The sequence below is a fragment of the Nilaparvata lugens genome, chromosome 14 (assembly GCF_014356525.2).
Source record: "Nilaparvata lugens isolate BPH chromosome 14, ASM1435652v1, whole genome shotgun sequence".
In the NCBI taxonomy this organism is placed as follows: Eukaryota; Metazoa; Arthropoda; class Insecta; order Hemiptera; family Delphacidae; genus Nilaparvata; species Nilaparvata lugens.
Window position 1 is genome coordinate 12732819 of NC_052517.1, and position 25904 is coordinate 12758722.

General features: G+C 34.1%; 1 protein-coding gene across 3 annotated transcripts in view; it reads left to right on the forward strand.

Annotated features, from left to right (window-relative positions):
- LOC111050932 overlaps positions 1-25904 on the forward strand; it is a 204077-nt gene that overhangs the window by 164211 nt on the left and 13962 nt on the right. For all 3 annotated transcript variants that reach the window (XM_039440771.1, XM_039440772.1, XM_039440773.1), the window contains one exon: positions 20144-20339. In XM_039440771.1, coding sequence (XP_039296705.1) covers positions 20144-20339 — 196 coding nt within the window. The remainder of the gene's footprint in view (positions 1-20143; positions 20340-25904) is intronic.

Consider the following 25904-nt stretch of genomic DNA (forward strand, 5'->3'; position numbering starts at 1 on the left):
CTAAAGACTGAAGAAGCTGTGTTAATAAGTAAAGTATTAAAGCACTATATCACAACATTTGAAGAGCCAGGATTAGAGGGATGTAATGTACCCGTTGAACATCATATCGCCACATTTGAAAAACGACCAATTGCGAAAAGACCCTATAGAGTACCTTACCACATGCGCCCAGTAGTGAAAGAGCACATAGCCGAAATGCTGAATAAAGGTATAATTGTACCATCAAACAGTCCTTGAAGTGCACCGATTGTACTTGTAAGAAAGAAAACAACCGATGGAAGCCTGAAATATCGTTTCTGTTCAGATTTCAGGCTTTTAAATTCAGTTACTGGAGCAAATGCATATCCATTACCGCGTATGAATGAGACACTTTAAGGACTAGGCAATAGTAAATATTTCTCAACTTTTTGATTTGCAAAGTGGGTACAACCAAATAAAAATAGCAGAAGAGGACCAAGAAAAGACTGCTTTCACAACCGTCGGTGGGCATTTGGAGTATGATTTTTGAATTGCCGGGTGCCCCTCATACATTCCAAAAATTGATGGACTCCCTCCTGGCCAAAATTTTAGGAATTTTAGAAAATTTTTTAGGATGTTTTGTTTATTTAGACGATGTAATAGTTCACAGTCAAACAATCAACCAACATGCAGAACATCTACCTCACATGTTAGTGATATTCGAGAATGCCAATTTGAAAGTAGATCTCGAAAAGTGCAATTTTGTGAAAAGTTGTGTTCATTATCTGGGTCACCTGGTAACTTCGGAAGGAGTGAAACCCGATCCGGAGAAAATCAAGGCGGTTAAACAATACCCTGAGCCAAAGAATGTGCAAGAAGTCAGGTGTTGGCTTGGCTTAGCCAGCTATTATAGACGTTTTATCAATGGATTTGCCTTGATAGCTCAACCCCTAACACAATTAACTAACAAAGGAGTGGACTTTGTATGGGGGCCACAACAGATGGAATCATTCAAAAAATTGAAGAAATTATTGTGTTCGGAGAATGTCCTTATATTCCCTGACTTTGATCGTGAATTTATTGTTGCAACAGACGTGTCTAGCACATCGATTGGCGCGATACTTTCACAGCAAATGGATAACAGAGAGAGGCCTGTAGCATTCTGCAGTCGACAATTGAATGACGCCGAGGAAAATTATAGTACTAAAGAATGTGAACTGCTGGCTGTTATGTATGCAACAAAACAGTTTCGATGCTATCTTTTAGGAAGGAAGTTCATGTCAGTCACCAACCATGCAGCTCTGAAACGGATTCTAAGTCTGCGCGACCCTTCATCTAGACTAACCAGGTGGGCTCTGAGATTGGCTGAGTTTCAGTACGACGTGGTTCATAAGCCTGGTAAAAGACACTCCAATGCAGATGCTCTCAGTCGCGCCATAAATGGAGTACAAATAGAAGGATTATCAGAAGATTGTGTTGCAGCCGAACAGCTGCATGATGATTGGTGCAATAAATTGTTGGAATCAAATCTGGGTCAAATAGAGAATGGATTAGTATGGTGGACCAACAAAAACGACGATCCGTCTCACTGGAAATTAGCTGTCCCTAAAACACTAAGAACAACTGTGTTAAAACTGAATCACAGCACCCCTTGGTCGGGACACTCAGGACAAGAGAGAACCGCTAGTCGTGTGAAACAGAGATACTATTAGCCCGCACAAGGAGAAGATGTGAGAAAGTTTGTAGCAGAATGTCATGAATGTGCTCGTCTATAAACTCCCGTTTCTTTGAAAGCCCCTGTCCAACCCGCTGAAGAGCCAGGTTATCCTTTCGACCTTGTATCGATGGACATAGTTGGTCCACTTCCAACATTCCGGAATGGAAACAAATATTATGTTAGCTTCATCAATCATTTAATGCGTTATGCTGAGGTCATTCCCATCGTCAATCAAACAGCCAAAACAATAGCTAAAGTCTTCATCACTCACATCATGTACGGTGTACCCAACCGTCTGCTGAGTGATCAAGGCCGAAACTTTTTATCCAGTTTATTTGTGGAAACTTATAAAATGCTGGGTATTAACAAAATCAGAACAACAGCGTATCATCCGGAATGTGATGGTAGAATTAAGTGATTACATCGTACCCTGAATGAGTCCATAGCACATTATCCATAAAAAGAGACGGTACCGATTGGGACACCGATTGGGATACCATTGGTTGCCCTATGCCCTGATAGCATACAGATCCACACCTCATGCATCTATCGGTTATTCTCCTCATTTTATGCTATATGGACGAGAAATAGTGCTTCCAGGATCGTGTGTCATACCAGATGAGGTTCGCGGAAAAACTACTGAGTTCCATCTGAAAGAGTTGAAGGAAAGGTTCACAGGAGCATACAAAATAGCAATTGAACAATCTATACAAGCAGCGCAAAAACGAATGAAGCAAGCCAATCTCAGTAGAAAACTTCGGAGTTTTGAGGAAGGAGATTTAGTGTATCTGTTAGAGCCTGCTGTTAAACCAGGAAACTCAGCGAAATTCCACCTTCCTTGGGAGGGACCCTATGTTGTTAGTAAGAAGCTATCCGATGTAAATTATATGATAAATTTATCAGATGGAAAAAGTGTAATAGCACATATTAATAGGATGAAACCATGTTATAAGAAAATGGAGGTTTTTGAACAAGAAAATGAACCGTTGTCAGATAAAGACATACCTGGGAATGATGAGGATCTCGATCATAGGAGGAATGAGGAGTTCATCGATTATCGTGCACCCGAGGATGAGGATGACGAACTTGTTGAAGCCAAAGAGATTGAACGAGGAGAGGTGGTAGAAAATATTGAAGAAAATGTCGAGGAAAAGAAGAAGAAGATCTCCCTAGCTCCGTGTTGGATGAGAGAGAAGACCCACTCTACCCTCCAGGTAGAAGTAGAATAGTTGAACGATCACCTTATTTCACTAGAAGTCAAGCTAAGAGTAATGCTTTTGATGAACGTAGTAATTTGCATTAGAAGTTCAAACTAATTATGTTATGACAACTTGATAATTATTAGACAGTTGGATCGAGTAGACTCCAATTATTATTCCAATTATCTACTCCAGTTCTTATTATTGAGGAGTCAGGATAATTAGTAAACAAACAAATGCCCTGAGTAAGGCGTTAAACTGCTCATCATCATAATAAAATAGATCTCAGGAATGAACAATTGATTTGATTTGATAAACCATAAGTGGAAATTGTCTGCAGCAAGACTCTAAACTGCTCTATTCTAAGAATTCAGCGAGCTGAATATGGAACCGATGTGAAATGGAGAAATATGAGTAATCTGAGTGATTGAGTATTTAAAAGAGAAATAGCAGTGGGATAATTGTGTGATAATTAGGTGTATTGTAAAGATGAGTTGAGAGAGTGATGAATCGGCTTTTAAGTATTGGCCTGATGATGAATTAGAAAAGAATTATGTAGTTATATTAGTTGAATGAGAAGATTTTCGACAAGGACGAAAGATCAGCCTTCAAAAGAGATAGAGAGAGAAGTATAGCTCTCAGTATCTAGCTTTTCAACTGTGAAGTTGAATCCAGAAGAATTATTTGTTAGGGAAGAATCTACATCCTTATCTGTTGTTCCGTTCTTAATTTTCCCCAAGTGAAACCATGCTTTTTCTCACATGTCAATCACGGCTCTGTAGTACAGCTCTGTACTACATCCAAGCTGGATGAGCTTGTCCCAATCAGTAAATTTCTGTCAATGGGTCTTTTTTTGTTAGTTTAAACTTCAATTTATCATCTTTATTATCAAGCTGAGTAGTCCTTTTTGCTTTCTTTGTTACCATATTACAGGTAGCTTCGTCATTTTTACCCTTGTTTGGTGAGTTGCTAAGGCTAAGTTTGCCTGGGTTATCTTGATTAACACATATATCATCACACACATCTACAAATAAATCACAGGGGTTATCACAGTTCAAGTTACGACTAGTAGCAAGACCACCGGTCTCTTGTTCTTTTGATATTTCGTCTGTGTTTGAAGGTTTATCTACAATATTAATAACAAAGCTGTCATTATTTACACTTATTGTGTTCTTATCTGAAGAAACTGTCATAGCATGCAACCTGCTACCATTCTTCTCAACGACAATACGGTCGGACGGTTTATTATTTACATTTCTCACTATTTGGCCTGCAATTTGAATTGAAGTGGGCCTACTACTGTCACTACATTTTTCAATTTGCTTAACTCTACCACTTGTGGAAGCGAGATCAGCTCTTAACTCTCCAATAACATCGAGAATTTTACTAAGAGTTTCATTTTCTATTGCTTTTCTGTGATTTTCTATTTCTTTTTCATCAAAAACTTAAGTTACTATCTTATCCAGAGCGTGTGTTTTCACGACCTCAGTCACCCTAACCTTACACTTTGAGCAGTACCAAACAAAACTATCACTATACCCTGAATCTTGCATTATTCAGGGTAAGAGATTCTTGAACATCCAATATGATGCCAGTTTTTACATAATCCCTTACAAAAAAGAGTCTTTTTTGAATCCAAAACTAGATTCTTCACACTCCACAGCATGAATCCTGCAGCTCGACGGCCGGTGCCATCTCGATCATGCATATCTTCACAAATATTATGAACAGCTCTATTCCCTCAATGATAAGTGAATACATTGTTTTTCGAAAGCTCTTCTCAGCCTTCCATCTTTATCTTGGGTTAATGTTGAACTTTATAAATAATCATACATGAGAACTATGGATAGATTATTTCAAAAATTCACCCAGCATTAAGTGCTGGTAGAAAACACTGAATAATAGCTTAGATGACAGTGATTCCACCTTTAAAATTTTATGATTGAATAATTCATGGATGAATAACCTGCATTGTTTTGAGAGAGATTTATGACGTATTTACAGTTTGGTATTCATTTTCAAATCACTTAGTTCTACTTATAATGTTGTAGATTATCACCATTTCAGATTAACCCTTCAGTAGGCGCGCGGGGTACAGGTGTACCCCAGACAGTTTGTTTACTCAGTAACTTTCTCAGCCTGTCACCAGGGGAAGGTGGGCATTACAGTACCTTCAAACCAAATCTTCAGTTAAAGACACAAACGACTAAAAATGTGAACAGGAATTGGTAGCTGAGTTATTATATTTTGAATTGCTCTGGGGTACAAGTGTACCCCGCGTGCCTACTCGTGTTTTACTTTGACAAAACGATTAATAAAGCTATTATTGGTACAGCAATTAGTCTGTAGAGCTTTATCTGACCGGCTTGTCTTGTATAAACTCTTTATTATATGCAGACGATACTGTTAAACACAGAAGACCAACTTCAATTTGCACTTTTCATGTTGAATACAAACTTCTTAACAAAAACAGAAAATCCTTACTTGCATATTTTTATCTGAGAAAAAAGCTGGTGAGAGATTGATTGAGTGCTTTATTCGTTGAAAAGTTCAAAAATCCGAATGGATAAATAAAAATTCCTATTTGAAGGAATTTATAGGTCCAAGTGAAATAATAGGCTAATATCGCCAAAGTTCATAATGTTAAAGATTAGTTAATATCAGGCATCATGGCTAAATTGTACAACAGCCGAATAGAAATGAAAATAATTTTTGCTACCTGTATAATATTATATAAAAAATTGAAAATTTGAGGTTAGGCGTAAAACATCTACTGATCGGCGACCTAATGATCGACCAAGTCGTATAACGTAGAATCTGACCAAACACCTTGGCAGAAACTTATTGTAACAAAACAGAATCCAACTTGAGGAACCAAAGGTCCCACGTGGCTAAATAGTGTAATATGAGAAACAACTTATAATATGTAAAAAATTACTTTGCATGTAAAAAGCATATTAAAAAACCCAAACAAAAATAATTAAATGTATTAAGGGAGTAGGAGGTTCCTAGGCGCATGAATACTATAATAATTTGCATGTACCAATCAAATGGTAGCAATTGATAGGCGGCAATAGTGAGCCAATTCAAATATATTTGTATATATTTCTACAAATGATAAGAATTTATTAATTATTATTGTGCAGTTTATGTTTTGGATACGGCCCAAAGGCAAATAAATTATTAAAGATGTAACATAAGTAATAATTCAATAGTTTGGTATGGTCTATTTGAGCCATGAATGGCGGAGGAACAGATTATTTAAATTTTATGTGAATTTGAAAATCGGAAATGAAAATTGTGAATTAGAAAAGAGAACTTGGACACTTGCCTGCCAATGACCACCATGAAATGTCACCAAAAATTATAGAGCGTAATATCTTACTATACCTTTGATAGCTTGAAGTTGAATCGAATTTCTGAATTTTTTCATAAGACTTTGTGATGCTTATGTAAAGCAGAACTCATTTTTAATAATTTTTCATACCCCTTGGAAGAGACGACTCTGGCTACAAATAATCCAGGATCACCAGGAGTTTGGATCAACATCAGCAGCTCATAGAAAATTCCAGCACGTGAGTGAAAAATATTCGAAATAGTGATAGGGCGCCCTTAGTGCTTTGAAATGGAATAAGAATCAAAGCTAGCTTGTCGAAAGGGTTTTTTATAAATTAAGAATTTGGTAAAAATACTTGTGCAAGTTTAAAGATTATATAAAAGGTATTTTATTAGATAGTAATGAGTCAATTCATATGTCCAAGGATACATCAATCAAAAGAATACTAAGTTCTAGGCTGTTAATACAATCTTCATATGATCATTAATTTCTACAATATAATTTGAGATAATATAATGTAGCTCTGATTCACTAGATGAATTGATCTATCTATTACGTCAGGTGCCAAATCTGGCACCCTGAGATAAAAAATATTTATAATAAAGAAATCTATCGGAAACCATAGAATTTGATGTATATATTTGGAGTATTGGTTTGTCAATTTATGATGCTGATTTAAGAAATTCATATACAAAATAGGATCGTCCAAGTTGACAAGTATCAGCAAGTTGATATTGAAGCTACATGCAAATAGATGCATATGATCATGAAATGAAAGCACATGCTAACATTTCGTGCTAAAGAACTTGAAGAATAATATTAACCTGTGATATTTTATTGATTTCGTTTCTTGTTATATTATATATTCCTGTCGCTCTCTATATTTTTGTTTTGACTTATTTTTTGAGATATTTGTTAATGTATGTATCAAATTTTTTATGGTGTACGATTTATTTTTATTCCTCAATACTATAGGATATAAGTTTCATATATATATATATATATATTTTTCATGAATTATTATATGATTTTTATAAGCTCCTGTCTGAGCCCATTAATGTATGATAGGCCATGACACAACATGTCGTACCAACGTGAGACTATATCCTAGTAAAACCACAATCAGATTTTATAATTATTGGAATATTTCTCATGCTCTACTGATTGATGCCAAGCAGAAGGCTAATCGTTATTAACTATAAAAAATAACGTGACACAACATGGTGTCCAACGTGGGGCTGATGATGAGAGCAGAGCTCATTAAATAATTATGGAAATTAAGTCAAGACCTATATTGAGGATAATAACTGAAGACAAGTCTAGGCATATTGAAATTTGTCATGGAAAAGATAATAGAATAATAGATATAAGAGTATTGAGGAATGCAGGCAGGTTACTTTTTGTATTACTTTTTGGGAAATCTATAGCTTTAAACAAAGAAGAAATTATTTCATAAAAAGTTTTTATTTATCATTGTAGAAAATATATTCTTATAGAGAGCTATTATATTTTATGGGCCTAAACTGCCGAAATTTAGTCATAATTATTCTGTATATAAGCCGGTTGGAGAACAGTATGTAAGCTAGTCAGAAACTGACAATTGAAAATATGAATATTATTATTATATTATGAGAGCTTAAGTAATAAATAGGTTACCTGGCTTGTAATGTCCATAGGCCTATCCTCTCTTGTGTCCTTACTAATACTTCGTTGACCAAAACTTTCACTTTTTTAAAACACTTGACACTTTATCCATTTTTAAAAAATGAGTCTCTTTTCGTCCACGCAAAGTGAGGTAGCAGACACACTGCCGATGGCAGTAGTAGCGATGGTCGACGCTGAGGGGGGCGCAATGGAGTCCAGCACCCAGATATCTCCAATCACTGCCAAGAATCCTGGGAACACTAACAAATCATTAAATGTTTCCCAAGAAGCAATAAGGAGGGTTATAGTAGAGGGGATGATCAAGTCATTTTCCAACAGTTTAGAAAAAACAATGGCAGTAGTGATGAAGGACTTAAAGGTGGAAATGAAGGAAATGCAGGAATCACTGAAGAATACATCGGTAAGAATGGGTAAGGAAACTGCAGACACAATACCAGCTTCTACCGCTGAAAATCTGGAAATAATTACAACCGACTTAGCAGCAAAAATGGATACTGTTACTTGTGAGTTAAACAAAAAAATAGATAGCCTAACAGCACAAAACACTGCGCAGATTCATAAAATAGCAACAAACATTGAAGCCGATTGTCAAAAAGAAATTCAAGAGCAAGTAGTAACTAAAACACAGGACATAAACTCTACAGTGCATAGGAACAATAGTCACCTTATTTCCATAAATAAACAACCAAATAGTAAATCTACACAAATAGCTCACCTAAATTCTGATATCAATCAAAACCAAATACTACTCAATTCATTGGAGACAGCCGTTGGAGAACAACAATTATTTCTATCTGAATTAAATGCCGGAGTAGTAGATAGTGAAATGGAAGCTACTAGTCATTGGAAACAGGCCCAAGAGAAGTTAGTACAACTTGAGAGTCAAGTACATCAATTTCCGTACAAGAATGTAGAGCCTATCCCCATAGCAACATTTGATTTACTGCACAGTTTCAATGAATTAGGCCGTTTTGACAATACAGACCGCTACATTCAACCTAAAGAATTTATAGATCAGATAAAACTAGTTCAATCCTTAACACCCACCTCTTGGAATTTATGGCGTCTTCGATTATCCAGCTTGTTAAGCGGTGAACCTCTGATGTTTTTCCAGATCCATAATCTCGAATTCAGGACATTGGACGAGTTCAGTGCAGCTTTCCTGGAACAATATTGGAGTAAAATTAGACAAATGGATACACTAGCCAATATCATTGCTTGTAAATTTAATCCTAGGACCGATGACACATACATCAATTTTGTTACCACAATTAAACTGAAGAATGCTCAATTAGATGAGCCAATCAGTGATTCTGCTTTGACAAATAAAATCGTGAAAAAGCTACCTTTCCAAATCAGAACAGCATTAGCTACACAGCCAATAACTGGTTGCAAACAGTTGATAGATCATTGATACAATATACAATCTATGATGGCAATAACATATTCACAAAATCAATACAATTCAAATGCTAATCAGTATGCCAGGCAAGTTTATGAACTGGTACCATATGATCGCTCCCGATCTACTCCTCAATTTGAACGCTGCTATGATCATAATCGAAATAGTAATTGGAATAATAGAAGTTTTCAAAATTGTCCAATAAACCATTATCCACAGCGAACCTATCAAAGAAATCATTATGATGGTCATGATCGATTGAACATAAATAATGGTTATGCTCAAAATAATTATAATAGAAATCATAAACCACCAACACAACAAATAAATATGAATACACCGTAGAGCATGCATCCAGATCAAATCAACAAAAAACACCTGATAACCCACCACCAAAAATAGAGAAGACTACATCTAAACAATTACAAATATATGATAACCCCGATACAACCCACATAAGCTCAGAGAAAATAGATAGAGAGAATAAAGATACTACGGCATCATATAGAAATGACTTACCGAAATTATTACTGGAAGAACAGAAAGCAATACCACCAAAAACCGCCGCCAACAATGCACATAGAGCACCCCGTGAACAACAACCCCTTTTAAGTATACTGTTCCCCCCCGAAGAATCACTGCCGGCCACCACCCTACAACAAGAACCGATCCATTACAATAATGACGAAATCCCATCACTGCCAAAAATAAACAGTCGCCAGGAGGAGACTGCCACCATGCATCCGCACACCACACCCGCGCATCATTCGACCACACAGCAGACCAAGGACCCCATGGAAGAACGAGATGACAGCATTCCGGAGAAAAGGAGCATGCACCGCAAGGCCCGGAGACGGAAGCACACAAGGATGACAACCGACCGACATCAGGACCGAGAGGACGGCATTTGGGAGAAGAGGAGCATGCATCGCAAGACCCGGAGGCGGAAAGTCAGGCAGAAGAAACGAATGAGGTACCGCGCGCGCCGATGGAGGCCGCATGCACGTTTCAAACGCCCATGGAGGATACCGGACCGACCCCAGGATGGAGGACAGAGGATCAACGGCATGCATCCTTGGCACATTCGCTTTAAGAGAGCTAATCAGCGATGTTACTGGAAGAATGGGCCAAAGAAAGATGATAAAAACGGAGCTACTGGAAGGACTACTATGGATTCGTGCATGGGCAACAAGAAAGTGGACTACTTGTGGAGATTAAGGAAGGATAAACGGTGTCTAAGAAGAGTGAAAGGAATAAGAAATAATATAAATAAGATGAAAGTACCTGGCTACTATATGATGAGAGGTTATATTATTAAATAAATGATAAGTGTTCTGATTTATTGTATTGTGTGGATTAACATGGCTGTGATATTAATGAAAAACTATGATATGAATATGGTAAAAAAGATTGTAATGTTATTGTTGAAAGAATTTATTATTGTTGATTGGGAGTTCTATATTATCAAATTGTTTATTATGATGATGAAGACTGATAATGAATTTAAGTGGAAAGTACCGGATGAAGATAATTGGAAGCTTTATATTATAAAATCGTTTGTTGGTGTAGTTAAAATTGTAAACAATGCCACTAAAATGAAAATATCGAGACTCAATGTAAGAGAAATGAAACTCAATGGAATAAATAGAAATAGTAAGAAAGGAAGCAGAACCAGATCAATGAATTGTTTAAAAGAGTACACAAGATACAAGGGCTTAAAATTTATGATGGAAAAATTATCAACTGGACAGCCTCAACAATCAACAGCAGATAACCTAACCGGCCTTCAATATATTATCTACAGACAGAAACGCAAGAATATACGGGAAAACCACGAAATTTTCACATGCAATATCGTCGAGTTTGAAGTAAATACGATAAGAAGTCAAGAGAAAACATCTGTGCCTGACCCGGAGCCACAATTTTTAAATATCTATCATGGGAAACTCGAAGTCATGGCCGTTCATAATAGAGAGAGAGAAAATAATTTATTTCACCAACTCACAATAATGGCTCTAGTCTATTGCATATTAAATTTACTATTATAACTTGGGAAAAGGCCTGAATTGGAAATAGTGCTCGGCACACTCCCCCTCCTTATGGTGTGAAACACGCAAAAAGAAATCTAATCAGGATATGTTATTATAGAGGCATTCTGTGTTATTTGGAGAGTCAAATTCCTGGATAGAGAGTAGGATCCCATTTGAAGCAGGCCCTCTTCAAAAGAAATCTCTTTTATCATTCCGAAATTCAGCAAAATGTATAACTAATTGAGATTTGTGGCAAGAGTCTTTAAAACTGTGGCAAGAGTCAGGACAGAACAATATGGGCGTGTCCACTTTCTAAGTAGGTACTAAAAACGGACCGAGTATAATAATTTAGAATACTTCAATCACTTTATTGAGTCCCTGGTTATTTCCTTGGCAAAATCTAACAAGGGAAAACGTTTAAAAGACATCATAGTTTTAATTGGTTCTATGTTACTCAGCTGTTGTAAAATATGAAGTATGTTGATTATAATAGTAAAGGATGAAACTTTTTCACTCTGCTGAATGTATTGAAATCTAACTATCATTACTATAGAGTTGAGAGTGCAACATGTTTTTAACAATATAAAGCAATTCAATAGGCAATACTACTCTACATAGACTATGATTCAAAGATAACAATGGTTGAAACTGCAACACTAGCAAGCCATCGGAGAGCAATGACACACGCTTGATGTACATTCTGTAGCTGTGAAAATTTTCTATCCATTATTGTACTTCAGCAGGAAATCTCTACCACAGAATTATATTAAGCGAACTAAAACGGAATTAGTTAAACTGAATACATCTCTGATGAGTTTATAATTGCATTAATCATGGAAGGTAAACTAATAAAAAATAGGGATATTGACAAAAATAATATGGAATATAAAGCGAATAGAATATGAAATATGAGGCCTTAGACATTATTCTTATTATTTTGTGAATGGGAATATATTTCATCTATATGTACTAACTCCTAACTATGTGAATGTATAATTCTCAACTATGAATGGATGAGTATTAAGCTATTGAAAATGGGTATAGTATAGAATATTATGATAAATCGTCTTATGCTGAATAACTTCTTATTATTATTAGACACCTCATGTACATACATTGTCACATAGGATATTATGACTGTTGATAACTTCAAAATTGATAATCACCCGATTTGCCAAACAATCAATTATCTACTATCATGAGAAAACTGTACAATCATTCCATTTACCGCGAGTATGCAGCCGATCAATGAAATAAAATTAAACCTAATTCGCCTACCTAAATATATTTAAGATTACAAGGTTAAAACATAATTTAATGACCAATTTAGTTGCGCAAGTTATTTACATTCCGGAATCTCTTCTATATACATTATATTGTCACGTAACAAAATCTTTGACTAATAAACCCTTCATGAACCCATAATGAATCCTTCTAACAAATACGGTAAATATCTTTATCATAACTCTTTTTCTCTTTTCTCCTTCTCCTTCATTAGGAATCATCTCGTTGAGTGTATAGAGACAAGGCTATAGAGTGGCGCCATACTCACAAAAACTTATCCAATTATAACTCATGACAAAAAATCTTGTCTTCAATAGACTGATCTGTTTCCTATTTTTTTCCTGATCTGTTTCGGATATTTTTCAACATGACTCAAGCGAGAGAGAAAATAATTTATTTCACTAACTCACAATAATGGCTCTGGTCTATTGCGTATCAAATTTACTATTATAACTTGGGAAAAGGTCTGAATTAAAAATAGTGCTCGGCACACATCATTATCAAAACAATTACTGACCCATCATAATAAATTTAATCTTGGCATAGACCGCATGGCAACAATCCAACATTTTATTCCTTCCAGCTGTTAGATGCCTGAAACAGTCAAAGAACAATTTTTTTAAGTATGTATTCTAATAATCTACATCATATGAAAAAGGACACAAACAGGGATAGTAGAAAATAAATTAATTAAATTACCTTAAATGTGGAAATTGTAGAAAATAGGTTAACTCTGAATCACTAGAATAGAAGGCTAGAGAATATGACGTCAAAAAGCCAAAATTCAGTCAGCTGGGCAAAGCCATCTATATTGAAAGTATGTAGCCCTCAAACATATGTTTATGAAAAAGAGATTATACCAAAAAGTTACTTATTTATTGTATTATCAGTGTTAATATATTTATTTATATGTTTCATAATTTATTACCATTATTTTATGCCATGTTTGTTACTGAAAAAACCTCAATTGAAAGCTAGTTACCATCAAAGCCAAAACCAAATGTTGCAAAGGAGAAGAATTGTACCTGATATATAGAAAATTATTGATATTTAGACCTAGGAATTATAATGAAGTATAGGCCCCAGAAAATTTGTACATCGAAGTTATTGTTTGAAAGAAATTTATTATAGGAGAATCAAGTGTAATGTGTAGAATTAGGTTGGCGACTTTGCGAGCGGCAAATTTGAAAGTACTATGTTATGAGTGTTGTAATGAGGAAGGTGTCTAAGATGTTATATTTGTGTTGATAAGGAGAATTTATTATTGTATTTGATGGAGGTTTAAGGGGGGCGTAAGCAGATAAGGTCTGCAAATTATTGTAAATCTTTGAGAGTATTTTTTTGTGAATAAAGTATGGAATATGTTGATGTGTTGAAGGATTGATTTTTATGAAAAACATTGTGATTCTCAAAATATTTTGAATTCAAATCCAGGGGCGTGTGTAACGTTCAAAAATTCGAATGGATAAATAAAAACTCCTATTTGAAGGAATTTATAGGTCTGAGTGAAATAATAGGCTAATATCGCCAAAGTTGATAATGTTAAAGATTAGATAATATCAGGCATCATGGCTAAATTGTACAACAGCCGAATAGAAATGAAAATAATTTTTGCTACCTGTATAATATTATATAAAATATTGAAAATTTGAGGTTAGGCGTAAAACATCTACTGATCGGCGACCTAATGATCGACTGAGTCGCATTATGTAGATTCTGACCAAACACCTTGGCAGAAACTTATTGTAACAAAACAGTATTCAACTTGAGGAACCAAAGGTCCCATGTGGCTAAATAGTGTAGTATGAGAAACAACTTATAATCTGTAAAAAATTACTTTGCATGTGAAAAGCATATTAAAAAACCCAAACAAAAATAATTAAATGTATTAAGGAAGTAGGAGGTTCCTAGGCACATGAATACTATAATAATTTGCATGTACCAATCAAATGGTAGCGATTGATAGGCTGCAATAGTGAGCCAATTCAAATATATTTGTATTTATTACTACAAATGATAAGAATTTATGAATTATTATTGTGCAGTTTATGTTTTGGATACGGCCCGAAGGCAAATAAATTATCAAAGATGTAACATAAGTAATAATTTAATAGTTTGGTGCAGTCTATTTGAGCCATGAATGGCGGAGGAACAGATTATTAAAATTTGAAAATCGGGAATGAAAATTGTGAATTAGAAAAGAGAACTTGGACACTTGCCTGCCAACGACCACCATGAGATGTCACCAAAAATTATAGAGCGTAATATCTTACTATACCTTTGATAGCTTGAAGTTAAATCGAATTTCTGAATTTTTTCATAAAACTTTGTGATGCTAATGTAAAGCAGAACTCATTTTTAATAATTTTTCAACCCCTTGGAAGAGACGACTCCAGCTACAAATAATCCAGGATCACCAGGAGTTTGGATCAACATCAGCAGCTCATAGAAGATTCCAGCACATGAGTGAAAAATATTCGAAATATGGTAAGGTAAATAAGGTAACTTATCATATACATGATGATCATATATGTTGTATGTCAAGTTCCATTCAATCTAATAGAATCTATAAGGATTTAAGTCATTAACATTCTGTTAATAACTTTGGTGTAAACGCGGCTTTATTATTTTATCTATCAATGTTATCAGATTGGTGTCATTTGCATTGTGAATAAATAAAGAAATACAATGAGCCATATGAAAATTATTTGAACAATATTTTGTAAAGCAGGAATTGGTCAATATGTTGCATATATCATTTTCTCACATGTTCCCAATGAGAAAAGTAATGTAAATCCAATAAATCCAGTTCAAGGAATGAATAGTGAATGAAAATCATTGATTGTAGTTATTTGTTACTTTGAATAAAAAATAGTTTTAGAAGCTTAAAGATTGAACAAAATTCTAGACACAAATTTATGAAAGATCACATCTTTAAACTTTGTACAATATGGTCATAGCTATAGTTTCTTTATTAGAAACATTATCACACATAGTAGTTCAGAAAAGGTGTATAAATGACCTCTTGATGTTATATTGAATCAAAATTCAACTTAAAAGATGATAATCCAATATATTCATTGTGTGGTACACCTATCCACGTTATGAGAAACCGCGCGCCTACTGGAGGGTTAAGCAATTTATTGATTATATTTCCATTTGTTCCATAGAAATTTTTCCTCTGAATATAGAACCAAAAATTACTTCATGCAGTAGGCGACATTTTGGAAGAGTTTAGTAAACCAAACGATCAAGAAGTAGGCCTATACTGACCACATACATGAATGAATTGTTCATGGTATCCAAAAATATGTTGTTCACCAACAATTCAATTCAATTCAATTCAATTCAATTTATTAATGTCAACAAAAAATTAATATACAATTCATACTTACAAACATAAAATACAAATTCTTTATAAAATAATGAATATAAAATATCATATTCTAAATAATATTGTTGCATCCCTCTTTAAGCAAAGCTTGTGATGAGGGATGGTGTATCTCTAGAATGTTGGATAGCATAAGATACTAATATATATCATAATATTAATAACATAATTAGATTTTATAATTTTACATTACAATATCAAGAAAAAAAGAAAAAAGAAAATTCCATTCTCTTATGCTATTTTCATACAAATGTTGCTCTTGTAATCAGTATAGGCCTAATTGAGATTCAACTATATGTTCTACATCAAAGATAAAGATCACCAATATTTAAAAATAAAACAACAAATTCTCTTCTGCTCTGTTATACTAAGTAAGATATGTATTTTAAGAATAGAATTGAGATTTACAAACAGATTTGAGAAATAAATCAAAATTAGTCTTCATTTTGTCTCCCTAATAAGTAGTGTCGAAGATACTGTCTAAAAGTTTTGAAAGTGAAAGAATAATAACAAATTGGTATACATTGGGATGCTCCAGAAACTTCAAGCAACCTTCAATTCCTCCTGACCTTGGGGCATACTGATTAATCTCAATTTCTGCATGGAGATTGACAGTGGCGGCTCGTCCTATGTGTTCAATGGTTCATTGAACCCCCAGAATTGAATCAACTTCCTATACAATGATGAATTTGCAACTCAAATAATTATATATTTTTATTTTATACTCATGAAATTACTTCACAACAATATTTTCATCTACATAAACTTAACGTCGATGTTTTGCGGCCGGTGCCTGAGAGCCCGGAGTGGCTTGCTTGAAACAGCACCAAATGGCATGACGGAACAGCACCGAATGGCATGATGAGACGGGTGGTGGTGGAAAGCAGTGTTCGTTCATTCCCCGATGTGAACCAAAAAACAGGGCTGGGTGAGGTAGCGGAACGGAGGAGGGGAATCGGTTTGCTAGCACGGATTTGGTTCACAATCCTGTCTGAACCAAGTTTGCATGAGTTCATCCGAGAGTAGCCGAACCTAGCCGAGGCAAGTGAAGCATTCGTTAACCTCGGAATGAATCGTGAGTATTCGTGATATGGATACAGTGCCATCTTGAACTTGCTCATAACCCATAAATTTAAATTTGTTGCCAGTAAACAGTAAAAAAGCGGTAAACAAGAAGTAGCCTAAGCGTGACAGTTTTGAGGTTATACGGTATGGTTTCGGGTATACACTGTATACACTGTGATAGATTTCACTGCATTTTTCGTTATATAAATTTGTTTTGCCTGTAGAAGAATATAGTAATTTCTAATGTGTTTCATGTGTATTCGTGAGTATTTCTTGTGTGTCCATTTTCTTTTAGTGAGAGTGTGAATATAATTTGTTGTGTTACCGTAACAGCATTTTGATGAAGAAATATGAATAAGGTTCAGTATTTTTTGTTAAATACAAACAATATTAATATCAAGGATAGGTGTCAAATAAAGCATAATTGTAGACCAACTCCCGACGTAAGAATCAAACAAGAAAAATATGAACAGGACAAAAAATTTATATTTGTAGAAAATTTATGCTCAATCTTTGGGGTTTAATTTCTTGAAATTATTATTGATCACCTTTACACTTGATTATGCTCAATACTTTATATCCTCTTGACTTTTGTCCCCAATACATGAGGTTGAACCCCCAAGCTAGAAGATCACGAGCCGCTACTGGAGATTGATACTAATAATAATTCAACTGATTGTTGGTTTATTGGAATTTCTCATATAATATTACTATCTATTATTATTGGGGGGGTTCCTTCCCAAGAAAGAGATAATTGAAAACTCATACAGATTACATACAATCAATTTCAGAATTCACTTCGCAAAGTTTCTTTTATAACAAATGATAAATTATCTATAACTTCTTGATTTCAGGTCTAGTGGTGTACCAGCCAGAAGTGGAGGATGATAAAGAGAATCAACTACGAATAATATTCCATGGATATGATTCATGTATTATGTAGTAGCACACAGAAGAAAGAGATGGACTAATCTGAGAAATATATTCATTTTTCAGTATATCTTGATGTTTTTATTCCATGTTATTCATAATAATATCCACTCTTTAAAAATCTTCTTTGGGGGGAGGGGGGATCGCCCTGCTACCTGCTTCGATTCAGGTAGTTTTGAAGAAAACAACAAGTGACATGAAGCTCATAAAATGATTTTTGATGCTTTATACTTGAGGGATTTTCAATACTTTATTCAACTCAACAGCATTGAACTATTATTTACAACTTTATTGGTTCTGTATGGCTTCTGTTTTTTGTTTTTTTTTTTTTAATAAAATTATTTAACATTGCTGACTGGCAAATGCTATAGGTAACATGTTGCTGAATAATAGACTTCAACTGGATATAAAATAGGGTATCACAATTATATATTGCATCAAGAATTAAGTAATAGTACTTATATTCTGCATTGGATGGGTGATAACTCTTTGAATATGAAAAATAACTCAAGTACATTTGAAAATATTATGTTCCAAGCTACATCAAATATAACCACTTTCAATTCTACATTTTAGACTACCTGTATTTGCAAGGTTTTGATTAAAATTGATAAGCTTTCAGAACATTTAGTGAAGGAGTTTGAATGGCTGCTACTCTGAATAAAGTAATTTTAATAGGAGAACTTTATTGTTCAATTATTATGGAAAATAGCTTTCATTTTGGAATATTACAAGAACAAGTTACCTTCCATAACTAATAAATATTTATCCACTATGAAATAGGCTATGTGTTATTTATAGTACCGTAACAGAACCTGTTAATTCTAGCAAGATACAGTTATCTCAACAATAATATTATTACAATCAGCTCACCGTTTTGAATACACTTTGTACATGTCATATGTGTTACAATAATCTATAATAATAGGATTTTTTAATATTCGTAAGGCTTTTGCTGGTGAGGAGTCCCTAATTGAACCTTGCATGAGAAAGCATATTGATTTAGGCCAATGGGCATCACGAATCTTATACTATGTATAAGAATGTATATCAGACGGGACCGTACCTATCCAATGATCAAAAAGGGGACTGCTAGAATAAAATTGCCTAAAAAAAGTTCACAATATTGATTTCCCTTGGTGTAATATAACCCGTAGATTACAAAAAATGCTAAAAGTGAAGCACTTATTCATCAATTTGAATTTTTTTCTCGATATAGCTTCAATAGGCCTTTGAAGTTGAATACAGTACTCATACAAGTGAGAAGCCACTAAACACGATGTGATTCAAAGAACATGCATTAACTCTTCGAAGGCAATTGATTCTAGTTAATAAAATATTAATAATCTTATCAATAATGGAATGCTTCTAGTTAATAAAATGATAATATTATCTTATCAATAATAAGATACAATCAGTTACTTCAAATCTACCCTTACAAATTTCAAGCATAGGAAATGAAAAGTTAACTCTTTGATTGACATGCCTATGAGGCATAGAATCTAGCATAATTAAGTAGCTAATTGTGGAGAAGTTATATGAGTTATAAAAAGCAATAAATTCACTTTGAATTGAATTACATCTACAATAATCATTTCAGAACCACCTCTTGGACAACCCAAAAAGTTCATTCCCCATTACACATAAAGCAAAATTCATGTCAAAGAACTAGTTCTTTGAGTGTTACTATTCCTGCCCGCTTGGCTGCGCTGCAATCAATTCTGCTTTGGCCTATTACAAAAACACAGCTTTAGAATCATATAAGTACAAGGCGGTTTTTTGTGAAAATGTTCCTGAAAACGTAAAGAAGACACTTTTTTGCCATTTTGAATTTGAATAATCATCATATATCAAATATTTCATACAAATTGTTGTAATTGGTACTTAGTGAATTACATAGAAGGAAATGCTGGAATACGAATTTCAAACTTTAGTTCCATTCAACTATAGTAGTATGTGATTGCAGATACAAGCCACCAACCACAGAACAGCATTCAAATTAGGAGCAGAGCTTAAGATCCCAGGGGTACTCTAACTACTTGATGTGATCTTATAATAGCCAGTAAATGTAGCATCCACACTTCTCCAGTTCCAATTTATTACTGATTTATACATCAAAGGCAACTCCACTTTTCAATTGCATTGTTAATTGTAAATTGTTCTAGGATGAATTCATAAAAGTGGAAACAGTTTTTGAGACAACAACGATTCCATCTTCTGTGAGATTTGCTGATGGTGTGAAAGTCAAGCTTGAGAATGTGAAAAATAAGGAGCTCCTCAAAATAACAGAAACTGTCTATGTCGACATGATGAATTCCAATGTTTATAAGCGTTTACAGAGAGAACCAGAAGAACCAGAAGGTGAGTGAATTTTTCGAAATTGAACAAAGTATCCCAGAGACAATATCAGCACAGTATCGTGAATACTATTATCTTTTCTGAGACATTATATCAAAGCTTCAACAAGAAAAACAGTTTGGCTGCAATCCACACACTTATCCCACACCTCCTATATTGTGAGGTCCAATGGTATTGCTATCCTTGTCTTCCATTCAACAAAGCAGATAGTGCTATCTCTTTCTCCCTATTCTTAGTTGCCAACTTGTCATTTAACAATGTAGAATTAATTATAACAAAAATGTCTATCTTAATTATGTAAATTTATTATAAAATTATTGAAAAATATAATTTCTTGCTTAATAGAATCTAATTTATTATTTTGAGCAAGAATGAACCGTTAATATGACATCAATAAACCTGTATCTGCTACTGACTATAGAAGGCATTGAAGAGACAGATGTTTGGCAATATTGTTCTTTTTTCTTTTTCCACTGCCATTATGACGTGGATCTCACTATAGTGACCTCCTGCTATTAAATATTGAAGACTATAAAAAACTAACAGATCTTGGTGATAAGTTTTCTAGAAAAATAGTAGGTGAGGGGAGGGAATTTGGCACTTACTTTCTTGTCCAGCAAGGGATTTTCAGGGCACAATAATGTCGTCAGCAGTCGACTTTCGAGACAGCAAGGGTCTCCACTTAGACTGCACAGTCTCGTTGAAGAGGAGTAGATACAGCACGGGTCTAGAGCTAGCTCATGGAGCCGGCAAAGCATACAGCTGTACAGTAGAATGTCTCATTGTGCACTGAGTCATAGAATAGTAAAATACAATTGTGCCATTGTTCTTCACTCTTATGGCAATTTGTGTAATGCCAGAAATGAGTGAGAAAGGCAAAATAGATATAGGGATAAGAAGAAGAGAAGTAGGATTGAACATACCCCACACCAGAATCAATCTTGATTTCGAATATAAATATATATATATATATATATATATATAATATATATATATATATATATATATATATATATATATACAGGGTGATTCATAATTATGGTAAAATATTTTAATACGTGATAGTAGAGGTAAAAATAAGTAAAAAAGTTTCTATAAACATATATCCATAAATGCTTCATTAGCAAGCTATACAGGGTGAAAGATTTCGCCCGGAATTCAGTTCCTCTGGTGAAATACACCGATGCTGAATTGTTTGGGGACTAGTTTTTTAAAAACTTATGCTGGATTCATATGGAAAAATATCTGAAAAATTGAATAAAACAAGTCTGGAAGCTGTAGTGTGAGTAGATTTTGAGAAAAAAGTTGTAATATGCAAAAAATCCAAGTAGAAAAACACAGACTTCTACGTTTGATGCCCAATAACTTTCAATCAGCTACAACCCATGAGTTATTAGTTCTCTCCTCATAAAACAGCAAATTTTTGTGGTGTAATGTACTACATAAGAATACATTTTATTCAACTTTTATTTGAATTTAGTTTACACAGCTTACATAATTCTTTTCAGAAATAAATTCTCTACAATTTTTATTGCGAAAAATTATTTGTTTACTGGTCATTAAAGAAAGTTATTGGGCATCAAATGTAGAAGTCTGTGTTTTTCTACTTAGATTTTTTGCATATTTCAACTTTTTTCTCAAAAACTACTCACACTACAGCTTCCAGACTAGTTTTATTCAATTTTTCAGATATTTTCCCATATGAATCCAGCATAAGTTTTTAAAAATTTAGTCCCCAAACAATTCAGCATCGGTGTATTTCACCAGAGGAACTGAATCCCGGGCGAAATCTTTCACCCTGTATAGCTCGCTAATGAAGTGTTTATGGATTTATGTTTATATGAACTTTTTTTCTTATTTTTACCTCTACTATCACGTATTGAGATATTTTACCATAATTATGAATCATCCTGTATATATATATATATATATATATATATATATATATATTATATATATATATATATATATATATAAGTAACTTATATATAATTAACTTATATATATATATATATATATAAGTTACATTGTGAGAACCTACAGCAGTCAGCAGTTTCTATATAACTTCTTGGAACTCTCCTGGAACTGTTGGAGCCAGCTTTCTCACGCATCGAGCGTCAGTCCTGCTTACAACATCGAAGCGAGAGGTACTCACTTTATCAAAATTCACTTGTTTAAATTGTCTTATTCCAAATTTTGTGTTTTGTAAAAATAAAGATTCCTTTTTGAAAAGAAATATTACTGAACGCATTATTTAGCTGGTGCAGTCGGTAGGACGATCGGGATTAATGAACATAATCTTTAGTTTTTAAACTGTTAACGATCGTTCGTAATATAAGGACTTCGCATTCGCGACATCCGAAAAGTGTGGTGAATTATCAAGCTGCGAAACACCAACATTGTGAAGTGCAGTGGATATCAAACTTCGATATCATCATCACCAAATCTTCTTCATCGAACGTGCATCATCAACGCTGAAAGGACATCAGAAGAGATGAGCATAGCATTCGTTTTAGTGTAAGTCTTAATTTTAAGTTTTAATATTGTAATACTTTAGTTTGGTTATTCTCGAAACATTTAAATATTTCAGTATGCCTAATCAATCAGTAGATACAGCACCCTCTGCTGCTACCCCTGTTTTAAGAAAAGAATTCCTGGATATGATACCAGAATTCTCTGGAGAGCCATTATTGTTAAACAGATTTGTATCGATTTGCGATAAAGTAGTTGCTAAGTTTTTTGTACAATCGAATCCCGATGATTTTCAAAATGAATATCTATTTTCCACTATTATTTCTAGACTCAAAGGTAGAGCTTCAGAACTTGTAACCAGTGGAAACACTTATGCTTGGCCTGAAGTGAGAAGAGTACTTCTCGACGGCTATCTTGACAAATGTGACTGTTTCACGTTGAATATTGAAATGACAGAATTGAAACAAGAAAGTAGCGAAAGCCCTTTTCATTTTCACGAGAGAATTCAAAAGATTCTCAACTTACAACTTGCATATTTCCTTACGAAGATGGCAGCAAACTCAACTATTCTATGCGAATACGCAAAGCAGCTTGCCCTTAGGGTATTTTTGAGAGGTCTGAATGAACCTATAGGATCACTGATGAGAACAAAAAACCCTTCAATTCTAAGTGGAGCTTTGAGTATGATCACAAACGAAATGCAGTACAAAAACAGAAATAGTAATTATAATTTCAATCTCAATAGGAGACCAATCTCACAACCATTCCAACAACTTCCTCTGACTAAACAAATCCAACACTTTTCTCAGACTAGACCAATGCAAAACTTTCCCCAAAACAAGACTTATCCGAACTTCCAAAACCAATCACAACAAAGACCAATGATTTCACATCAAAATAACAATCAACAATTTCGCAACTTCAGTTCAATGAACCAACAGAGACCAATGTTTCAAAGGCAATTTTTCGGTCAACAACACAGACCACAAATGCAATCGCAACCAACTCCAATGAGTATTTCAACCAGAAACACTGAACTTGAACCCCCGAAAAAAAACCCCAGATTCAATCAACTGACAACCGAATTCACTACAAACAATGACGAATTACTCAATACTAACGAAAACGAACTCTTGACTGACAATTTCTCAAATGAACCGTTCAATTACCCCGAAATGACTGGAAATCTCACGAACAACTTTGAAAACTTGGAATTGAATGATGATTACAATAGTCAAATGACTTCCGACCAAACAGAACAAAGTCATTTTTTAGGGGAAACAAGCCTCGGAACAAATTTTCAATTATGAACTTGCAAACAAAAGATAACGAACTCTCTTACTTTCTAGACCCACAAACGAACTTTCGAGTACTGATTGATCCCGGAAGTACGCAATTCTTTATAAAAAAGGTAATTGCACATGAAGGTTTTAAAGATTCCTTGAAACCAACACCATTTGAAGTTAATACAGCCCATGGTAAATCAAGAGAAAAATTCAGTGCTAAAATACCATTCCTAGGAAGAAAATTTGATTTTTTCGTATTTGATTTTCATAAAGATTTCGATCTCTTGTTAGGAATGGATGCTATAAAGCAATTGAGAGTAAGATTGGATTACATTAGTAACAAACTTTACTATGGAAACAACAAACAAGTACCAATACTGTATTACAATACAACTTTGCAACACAATGAACCTTCTAAAGTCAATAAACCTCGTCAACTGTGGACTTACTTGATTGAAGCACGTAGTCAGAAAACAATATCAATTCCGATAAAAAACGTGTCAAACGGAGAATGCTTTTTCAAATACCAAAATCTCTCTGGATTAGAAATTCCACAATCTATCCTAAAAGTTGAAAACAATAAAGCAATCTGTCTAATTACAAATTCATTTACGGAAGAAAAAAAATTGACAATCACACGACCTTTTGAAGTTGAAAATTTGGAAAACTATGAACTAGTCCCTCATTCAAAATCCACCTCATCTCCAAACAGTAATAACTTGAATAATTTTGAAGTTGACCAAACTAGATTAGATCTTTCAACAATTAGAACCGAACACATGAATTCCGAAGAAAAAGAAGCAATATTAGAACTGATAAAAGAGTATGCAGACATTTTTCATGTAGACGGAAATAAATTGACATTCACAAATCAGGTCAAACATGTTATCAGAACAACCGATGAAATTCCAGTTTATTCAAGAAATTATCGATATCCTGTTGTTTACAAAGCAGAAGTTGATAGACAAATCCAAGAAATGCTAGATCAAAAAATTATCAGACCCAGTCATTCAGCTTGGAACTCACCAATTTGGATTATACCCAAAAAACGTGATGCATCCGGAAAACAAAAATGCAGAATTGTGATAGATTTTAGAGGAGTAAATGCAAAAACTATTGATGATAGATTCCCATTTCCAAATATTGCTGAAATCCTGAATAAATCAGGAAGATGTCAATATTTTACAACTCTTGATTTGGCAAGTGGTTTCCACCAGATTCAAATGCATCCCGATAGTATTGAGAAAACAGCTTTTTCCACAGATACAGGTCACTATGAATTTCTAAGAATGCCTTTTGGATTAAAAAACAGCCCACCTACATTTCAAAGAGTACTTAACAATATCTTGAGAGGCATTCAGAACGAAAAATGTCTTGTCTATTTAGATGATATAATAATCTATTCTACCAGTCTCCAAGAACACATCCAAAGATTAAGGGAAGTATTTGATAGATTACGATATGCTAACTTTAAAATTCAGCCAGACAAAACAGAGTTTTTAAGAAAAGAAGTAGCTTATCTAGGACACATAGTCACACCAGAAGGAGTAAAACCAAACCCAGAAAAGATAAAAGCAATACAACAAATTCCTATCCCAAAAACTACTAAAGAAGTCAAAGGATTTCTAGGACTGTTAGGCTATTACAGAAGATTCATAAAAAATTTCACAGATGTAACCAAACCACTAACAAAACGCCTAAAGAAAGGAACCAAAATTAATGTTGAAGATGAAGATTATGTGAAATGCTTTGAATATTGCAAAACCCTGTTGTGTAATGACCCAATTTTACAATATCCTGATTTTTCATC